The sequence below is a fragment of the Pholis gunnellus genome, assembly GCF_910591455.1.
Source record: "Pholis gunnellus genome assembly, chromosome: 2".
NCBI classification, from domain to species: domain Eukaryota; kingdom Metazoa; phylum Chordata; class Actinopteri; order Perciformes; family Pholidae; genus Pholis; species Pholis gunnellus.
In genome coordinates this window covers 7,717,438-7,726,314 of record NC_136536.1, presented here as the reverse complement: position 1 = coordinate 7,726,314, position 8,877 = coordinate 7,717,438, and the positions used below count along the sequence as shown (strand labels likewise).

General features: G+C 40.6%; 1 protein-coding gene across 1 annotated transcript; it reads right to left on the bottom strand.

Moving 5' to 3' along the window:
* Nucleotides 1-5,996: 5,996 nt before the first annotated feature.
* On the bottom strand, nucleotides 5,997-8,270 carry ppdpfa (pancreatic progenitor cell differentiation and proliferation factor a). The gene is made up of 5 exons (XM_079181386.1): nucleotides 8,120-8,270; nucleotides 6,949-7,047; nucleotides 6,675-6,752; nucleotides 6,487-6,580; nucleotides 5,997-6,394 (listed from the first exon to the last, which is right to left on the bottom strand). The coding sequence occupies exons 2-5, from the start codon at nucleotides 7,001-7,003 to the stop codon at nucleotides 6,262-6,264; spliced, it is 360 nt and encodes a 119-aa protein (XP_079037512.1). The 5' UTR covers nucleotides 7,004-7,047; nucleotides 8,120-8,270; the 3' UTR covers nucleotides 5,997-6,261.
* Between the last annotated feature and the right edge of the window lie 607 nt (nucleotides 8,271-8,877).

Below are 8,877 nucleotides of genomic sequence, written 5' to 3'. Positions count from 1 at the left end.
AATACTGAATCTCCAAGTTTAGTTTTTATCCAGTGATTTCTGACGAACGAAAACCATTAACATTTATATGAGACGTCTATTGTTTTGTACATTCATCATTGTGATTTAAAAGTGGAACTTTTTTCCAGTACCTGTGACCTAATAGTTTGATTTCTTTTGGAGTGTTTATAGGTATGGATATTTATTATTATATGTGAAACAAAAAGACAAAAGAAAAGGTTGAACCTGTTTCATTTGTATGTTTCATGCAAAACTGTCCAGGTGAGATTATCTCTGCCTCTTACATATCACTGATGAGGGACCTGTGTTTGTTTGGAAATAGCGCTTTTTCAGTGTTGCATCAACGCTATGAAAAAAAGAAAAATAACAAAAAAACACCAGTGGTTTACCAACAATAGAGCTCCAAGGCGCTCCTCTTCTCCTGAGATGTCAGTAATTGAATAAAACAGTGCGATGAGCCATCAAACTGAGACCTCACTTGTTTCCTTTTTTCATATTTGTGTCAGAGCAAAAACAAGTTGTTTTCAGCTCAGTGTTTTCAGGAGTGATGTTCTTTGTCCACAAGAGGGCAGCTGAATGCAGTGGGAGTAGGTTAACAGTGCATTGAGACCTTCACTTTGTTTTGTTACAGCTTTATGCTTACATGGTTTAAATTAAATGACAAAGCAAATACAAGTTTTTAGATTTTTTTGGGGGGCAAATTTATTTAATAAACATGCTTCCCCATTGGGAGGGTATTGCTGCAGTGATGAGCGGCACCTGGTTTACGCCAGACATGACAAAACGGTTCACATCAGACCAGAGAGTGTTATTTCTTGCAGTCTGAGTCCTTTAAGAGCTTTTTGTTTGCAAACTCTAAGCAGGCTTTCACGGAGGAGAGGCCTCCTTCAGGACCCTCTGCCATAACACGCAGATCAGTTTGAGTGTTGCAGTGATGCTTGTTCATCTGGATGTTTCTACACAGAGGATCTCTGGAGCTCAGTCAGAGTGCTCTTGCTCAGAGCCCTGCTTGTTCCAGACTTCTTCTATTTAAGACTTATGAAGGCAACTGTGCTTCTGGGAGCCTTCAAGGACTAAAGTTTTATTTGTATCCTTCCCCAGATCTGTACCTCAGCACAATCCTGCCTCTGAGCTCTGCAGGCTATTCCTTCAACCGCACGGCTTAGTTTCTCGGCTCTGATGTGCATTGTCAGCCGTGAGACCTTATATAGACAGGTGTGTGCCTTTCCTCATCAAGTCCAATCAGTGGAATTTAGCACAGGTGGACTCCAATCAAGGTGTGGCAACGTCTCAAAGATGATCAAGAGAAATGGGACACACCTGAGCTAAATGTCTGAATACTTATGTCAATGGGATATTTCAGTTCTTTTCTTTTTGATATAACTTTGCAAACATTTCTAAAATCCTGTTTCACTTTGTCATTATGGACATTGAGTGTAGATTGATTAGTGAAATAAATGAATTTAAATGATTTTAGCATACGGGTTCAATAAATTAAAATACTTTATAAATGCATTGTATCCATAAAAATACACACAATTTGCAAGTATAGTGAAAGGGAGAACTGTGCATTTATGGATTGAAAAAGAACAAAACAAAGTAAACATTAATATATGTACATTACTGCTCGTATGAGTGTTTCTATAGTTTGTCTTTTCACACCATTTACCCAATGTTAACATTCTGTTGTTTAGCAGGCATAATGTTTACCATGTTCATTATCCTAGTTTAGCTTGTTAGCATGCTGCTCATTCGCACTAAACAACAACAAAAATATCTCAGTCTGATTGAAAGGTAAGTTGCAGGTTTTGGGTCACGAATCAAACCATTTTCACCTCATGGTGGCGCTAGAGGAAGGTTTTATGGATCACTGAAGTTCTTATCCTTATCTTATCCTTGTCCTGAGGTGAACATGAAAACATGAAGTCAAATGTTTTGGCTCGACTCATGCAGCTTTGGGAAGACTTACAGCTGGCTCCACACACAGATTCTCTGTCTGAGTAAAAGAACGTCTTGTTCCAGCAGACCAAAGTTAATATTCTCACACAGTGAAAACACAACAGCAGTGACCTCATTATTCTCTTATTTATATGACACACAGTTACAATGATAGCTTGAAACATATTTTGAAAATACTGATTGGTCATTTCTAATCAGCAGTCGTGGGAAGATAATTTAGGTCTTTTAATTTGGTAAAGTATTCAGTATTCTGTAAAAAATACGCAAAAGGTATCAAGAGTAAAATGCAGAAATGCAATATTTCACTCTTAACTGTAGTAAAGTCGAAATAAAAATTGCATGAAATAAAAAATACCTTAAATTTGAATTTCTAGGGTAACTCATGTTGGGTGTCAAGTGACAAATATGGACAACAGCTGGAAGCCGCTAAACGAGCTGCAATTCAATCACCCGGGGTAACTCCTCACCCCGAATTTACGTCCACTAAAATTGTTATTTTAAGTGTCTGACAACATTATGGAAAGAAGACCATAGAGCGCTCACTAAAACAACCATTGTAATAACCTTTCCAGTAAAGGCTCAAGACCTAAGCACACATTCAGATCAGATTCATTTTAAATCTGTTTTCCAGGTTTTTTTTTTAAAAGTCCCAAATTTGATCCAGACAAGAAACTCAAATAAACAACTGTGGCCTGCAGAGATAATTGGTCATGGGGAGACTTTGTGTTGACACTCAATGGCCTTCAGTGACACGTGAACTCACACAAGCTCGATGGTGCACACTGTCTGCTCATGCTGCTGATCAAATATAGATCTAAAAACAGGATGACACCTGAGCCCCTGCACACAGTCTGAAGCCCTTTACCTGAAAAGACAAACATGAAATTATGCAACAATGCACTTTGTCTGCTAATACTGAGAATTAGATGTTATTTTCTCTCTCCTCTTATCTGTGCAGGATGAACTTGTACTGTGTGTTTTGTGGGAGTCTGGGGTTGGACTCTTCCTGAGTAGGATTGAGTCATACTCATCGCCCGATACCTTTGCCCCAGATTCCCCATTTATCTTTGAGCCATGTGCAGGATCGCTCTGTGTGAGATAGTCTCATATAGAATGCCAACGTCTAATGGTCAACGAAAGAGCTCCCGTTTTGAGGAAAAGCCTCAGGCTATGTATCTCCTTAAAGTCCACCGTCTTTCATATGTCACCAACACGTCTCGTTCAGGAATTGGCTGTGCCCTCGATCGGCTGATTCTCCAACTGCCGGATTCCAGTCAGCATCTTCCTCCTGCAGCTGCAATGGAATGGAGCCGTCGTTCTTGTGAGCCGCACCCTAGCTAACATCCAGTTATCTTCATTTGTTACTTGTAGGTGGACATATCACAAGGCATCATTGTTGTACCACACATTCATTAAGTTTCTATTTGGTTTTGGCCTTCAACAAGTAATCATATTGTATCACACTGATCATCGCTAGGAGCTCTTTTAAGGCACATTTTTCTCACATTGGCCATCGTCGTATTGGGTTCAAGACTCAAGCATGCTCAAGCGCAAACTTGACCATGCCTTCCGTATGCTGTGCAGTGGGATGTGACTATGACAACAAAAATGTTCTAATGCTCTAATATTGCACATTGACTATCTAAAGAAGGAGAGAGACATCAGAAATGGCTTGCAGCAGTTAAAAGGGCCAACGGACAACTGCAGCAACAGAATTCAATACAATATAGCAAGCTAAAGTCAGCTAGCGTTAAGTGTTAGCCTGCTAAATCAGTAAAGATGCAAACTGAACTGGCTAAAGATCTTAATCTGGAAGCTGGTACAGGGCTGATGTAGGGGGAACCTGATTTTGAACATCACTAAGACCAAAAATAAATAACAAAAATAAATTTCCGGAGGGGTGAGGGAGTTCTATTGCTATTTACAGAGCTACTGTGGAGAGTGTCCTCGCCTTCTCAGTGTGCTATGGCAACACAACAACCCTTAAACGTTGACAGCTTGAAAGAGATCGATGGCTCCTTTCACCCTGCTTGCTCCTTCCTGAAATCCCTCACCTCCAGAGGGAGATTCCAGAGTTTCAGGTGTACGTCACCTCGCTTCAGGATTTGCATATATCCTGAGGCTGTTCCATACTTGAACTCTGACACACATGCATCTTCAGTAGTAGAACGAGCATCAGTCAGCACATCAGTCTGAACATTAAAGCAGCCTAGCTTCAGCCTGTCCTAAAGGCATTGGCCTTTACAAGTGTGAGCCAATCAGTGGAGGTGTACTAGGTAGATTAAAAAAAATATTCAGGCAGTGTCCGACAATGTTAGTTGCCTGAAAAGCTGATTATGCACTGATCGCATCCAATCACCGATGTTTTCTCTGAATACATTTTCTGTTCTTTCCTATCTCGGTGAGAAATGAGTGACACTGGTGGTGAAGAACATTAGCCTACCTGCACGTGTAACGTCGGTACCCAACATGGCGGAGATAACAAAGAAGATCCTCAGATGTCACGTGACTGCAAGGCATCTATTGCTCCGTTGAGAGTCACAGGCCTCATAAAACTGTCTGGGATCAGTTAAATCAAATTTTACCCTCTATCCAGGGCCTCTTTGTTCATTGCAACTGAGCTGTTTTGATAGTTATTCTGGGGATTGGTCTTTCACTGTGTTCTTTGAACTTTGTACAGAGAAACCCTGAGATCGTAAAAAGAGACCTGCACGATGGGAGCCTCTTGTGTCGCTTAAGTGTCACAGGAGTGATTGTGCTTGGCCCGGATCACTGGACACTTTTAGACCCAAGTGCTTCTCTGATACGTTGCCAGAAATAGTGCAGCTTTGGAGGACGGGCCTGACAGATCATGTACTTTTTAAATGGATAGAAGTCTAAAGACATGAATCATCATGGGTTTGGTCCTTTAAATACCAAATGCTTGTCCCAGCATGTTGCTCTAAATGCTGCATAAACAGGAAGTATATGTAACTTTCCTGTTTGAACAGAGAGGTTATCTTACAACAGAACTGAACTGTAACCGCTCGGTCTATTCTTAGTTGTCTGTGTACACATTGCAAAATGTTCCCAATGTATCACTTCACAGAAAAATAAATTCAGAGAACTAATGCATGTATTGATCCTTTTGACATTTAGCACTACCCCATGTCTTCACAGTAATTAGAATATGTTTAATTTAAGTTAAAATAACCTAAACACATTTTTGGTTTTACAAGGGATTTGTCTCCCTGGCTTTTGAAACCTGGCCCTGTTAAAGTATTATTTTGTGAATAAAGATTTTTTTTTGACACTTGTATTTCTTTTGACAGAGTGCTTAGTCTACAAGCTGCCAACAACATGTTGCACACACAGACTGCAGGGAAGCATTATAAGCTCTCTCCTTGCAGCACACGTGAACAGACTGATTTCTTTTTTTAACAACAATATGCTGAGGCATTCAAAACTATGTCCTTTAAAACAATTCCAGTACGATTTAATAGAAGCATGGGGGCTGCTTTATTTTTATGCCGTGCAGTTATTCTGGAAGGATGTGGTCATCAAACTCAGCAGCACGGTCGGTGCTGGCGGTAACTGACCAATGACCTGCTTTCAGAAATGTGTTGCAGAAATGTTTGGGTCAGCTAATTTTGGCCTCTGTTTCCTAATTCATTTTTACATTTGGAGAACCAAAAATATGTATAGGCCTACATGCATTTCAATGTGATTGTGCTAAGAACACCATAAACCTTTACTTTTCTAGAAGCTGTTGGCCCACATTCAAGCTCAGGTGCAACATTGTGTAAGCGGTTTCAACAGCGGAATTAATCGTTGCTAATCATATCACAGCTAAACAGATTAGTTTGGTAAGTAGGCTGCAAGTGTTCTCTGACAGAGTGATACAACAGCCGCTCTGCTGTGTGGGTCACCTGAAGAGAAGTGACAATAGCACTGAAGATTTAAGGTTCATTATAATTATAATAATAAGTACTTATTATAACCAGTCTATGAAGGTTAAAAACAGCTGTGTGGGATCAGAAAACACACTGTAATTGTTGACTGTAAACTTTTTTTTTAATTAATAATATTAACAGTTTAATGTCACAAGAATAATACAATGAAAAAAACTTTTTTTTTTTTTAACTTTTGGTCATAATAAAAATATACTATACAGGGGCAAAAAGGAAAAAGCATTGACTAAAAGGTAAACACCATCATCATCTCCAGTGATGGACTATGGGTGAGGGCGGTGTGGGGTGTGTGGGGGGTGTGGGTGGGGGGGGGGGGGGGCAGGAAGTTGAGGCGGTGGGCTGGGGATGGAGTCTAGGAAGAAGTAGGTGGAGGGTTCGATGTTTCAGACTTTCCATTGTCACTGATTTCACTGAGTTGTCTGTTCAAAACCATTTCCTTGGCGATGCAGGTCACCTGACCGTCGGCCACCGTGTAGGTTCTGTTCCTGCAACACAAAGAAAGGTTAGTTTACAGAACCAACCGTCGCTGCACCTGATTAACTTACATTTGGTTACGTTTACATATTACTGCACTTACTTTTGAGTTTCAGATCCAGTCTGCATGCCGGGCTGGTTCTGTTTTGCAAAGAAAAATGAACTCCACCAATGGCCAGAATCTTGCCTCGGAAGTCCTGCAAACAACATAATCTATTTTAGACGGGAGCTCAGTTTGGTGCAGGGAGATTTTGCTTTTCAAAACTAAACATTGTCTTTTTTTGTTTATACCTGGGGGGTGTGGAATGACCTCTCCTGTATACTCTGCACTGCCACAGGAGCTGTTGCTGGAGTTGGACCCGAGGCGCCCTGGAATAAAAAAAAGATAAAGACATTTGGTTTTAGTAAAACTCATCTATCTATATCTTATCAAAGACAAAACAGGCTTCCACAGGGAGAGTACCAGCTGCCAGAATATGTAGAATGAAAAACAATCCATCCATGCCATCTTGCCATTCACTGACATGAATACAATATAAATGCATATAAGTCACATCTCACTCACTTCTATAGTAATCATGGGTGGCGATGAGGGAGCCAGTTGATGGAATTGCTGCCATTTTCTCCTCAGCTGGAAAACCACTCAAAGATGGAAAATGGATACCTGAGAGGGAAATAGAGGGTACAGGTATTATTAGGCTACTTTTACTATATTTATTGCACCTGCGTATGTTGTTTTCACAAAATTCTCTTGTTTTGAAAAGCAATGCATCTACCAAAGACCCCTGTGCGAACATACGGCCTGTGGTAATGGAGACGTGAGATGAGAAGGAACATCTGCATTGACAGCAGTAACAGAACTCAGGACCCATCTCAGGGAAGCGTTTGCTGCATGCATTCATGCACTCTGTGTGCATTATTCCTGTCAGTGATGAATCAGAAGCAGCTGCTTCCAAGAATCCGGTTTCCCATGACTCAAATAACCAGAGTATGTCTATCTGAACTCTGAGAGCTTAGTGCACGAGCTGGCTAGCGTGGCCATGGAAGTTACAAGCAAACAACATGTGCTCTTACCACCGAGGGCATATTTGTATAGCAGACGTCCAAGCTAGCACAGGAAAGTACAGGTGGCTCTATCCAATTGTTTTAATGCAAAAAAAGTCCAAGGAATAAGCGTAACTTTTGTATTCAAAGTGCAACAAAATGTGTTGAATAATAGAAAATGTGCAAGATTAAAGATTGATTTATTCCTTTGTGCATGTATTTCATATTTCACATGTATGTCATACTATATATATATATATATATATATATATATGTTAGCAGCCTTGAGAACAAGCTGAACTATGAAGCTTAGCACCAGGTGAGCCACAGGTGGCTTTGAGGATTTCATGGAACAAACCTCAACAGACAAGAACAGGACTTCATAGCAGCAGCACACGCATAAACACATTATACAATACCCTAAAGGAAAATTGTTCTCACTAATAGTGGTCTATCTACTGCATGTGCTTATAAAATGTATGCATGTCTTTACTGAGATTAAGTTAATCACATATTAAAAAAGAACACTTGTGGATGTAACTGACAGGTATCCTTACTTAAGAATAGTATAAAAACATTTTATTTTTAGTATTTTGTGAATAAGTCAGGCGTTGTGAAAGAAATACAAGATCAAACATATTTAGTTTATGTTTAAACACACAAAAGTAGACCTTGTAATTATTTTGACCTACCTGTAAGATCAGGATGCGGTTGTACGGTGCGGATGGCTTGAAGCAGAAGAGGTGCTAGTTGTTACAATGGCCCATTTGTGGATGAACTCTCGGTCGACCCCTCACTGTCAAAACACAGGAGGACCGCGTTTTATAGGGGTCTGTCCCCGCGTGTGTCGCTGTGGCACGGGGGGCGGGGCCTGTGGCAGCCCGAGGACACAGAACCTGCGGTTGTTGTGCTCGGTTAAGGACGGGAACTCGATGACATCAGACAAAAGGAAGCTTTGGGGAGGCTTAAATTAACCCGCTGATGTTAAAGACTGACGGACAAAACGCCACCTTAGCTAGCTAACAGCTAATGGTAGCTAACGTTAGAAAGCTGCTGAGATGGGTTGTTGTCTAAATTATATCCATTTCATCTCACCTTAGTCAAAAAACGAATATTGTTCCATGTTTTTACTTCGTGCCGCTCCCTGGTGGTCTAGTGGTTAGGATTCGGCGCTCTCACCGCCGCGGCCCGGGTTCGATTCCCGGTCAGGGAACGATTATTTTCCTGATTAGCCGCATAATTCAACCTGCCTTGTTAGTTTACATTTTCTCATAATCTTCATTTTGACATTTTATATAATGGCTGCCGCTGCCCTAAATGTTGCAAGTACTCACAATCAGAGGTCAGAAATGTGACTAATGTTGCATTAGTCCTCCATAAATCTTGGAATATCTCAGTGCCTTTTCTTTTGGAAGTAGTAGTATTTGATTTAAATAAAAGTGGATTACAT

Excerpts from the sequence above, each read along its gene's own strand:
- ppdpfa (XM_079181386.1), bottom strand. The coding sequence starts at position 7,003 with ATGGCAGCAATTCCATCAACTGGCTCCCTCATCGCCACCCATGATTAC. Across the intron at positions 6,753-6,948 it reads CACCCATGATTACTATAGAA|GGCGCCTCGGGTCCAACTCC; the intron begins GTGAGTGAGATG and ends TTTTTATTCCAG. Across the intron at positions 6,395-6,486 it reads ACTGGATCTGAAACTCAAAA|GAACAGAACCTACACGGTGG; the intron begins GTAAGTGCAGTA and ends TTTGTGTTGCAG.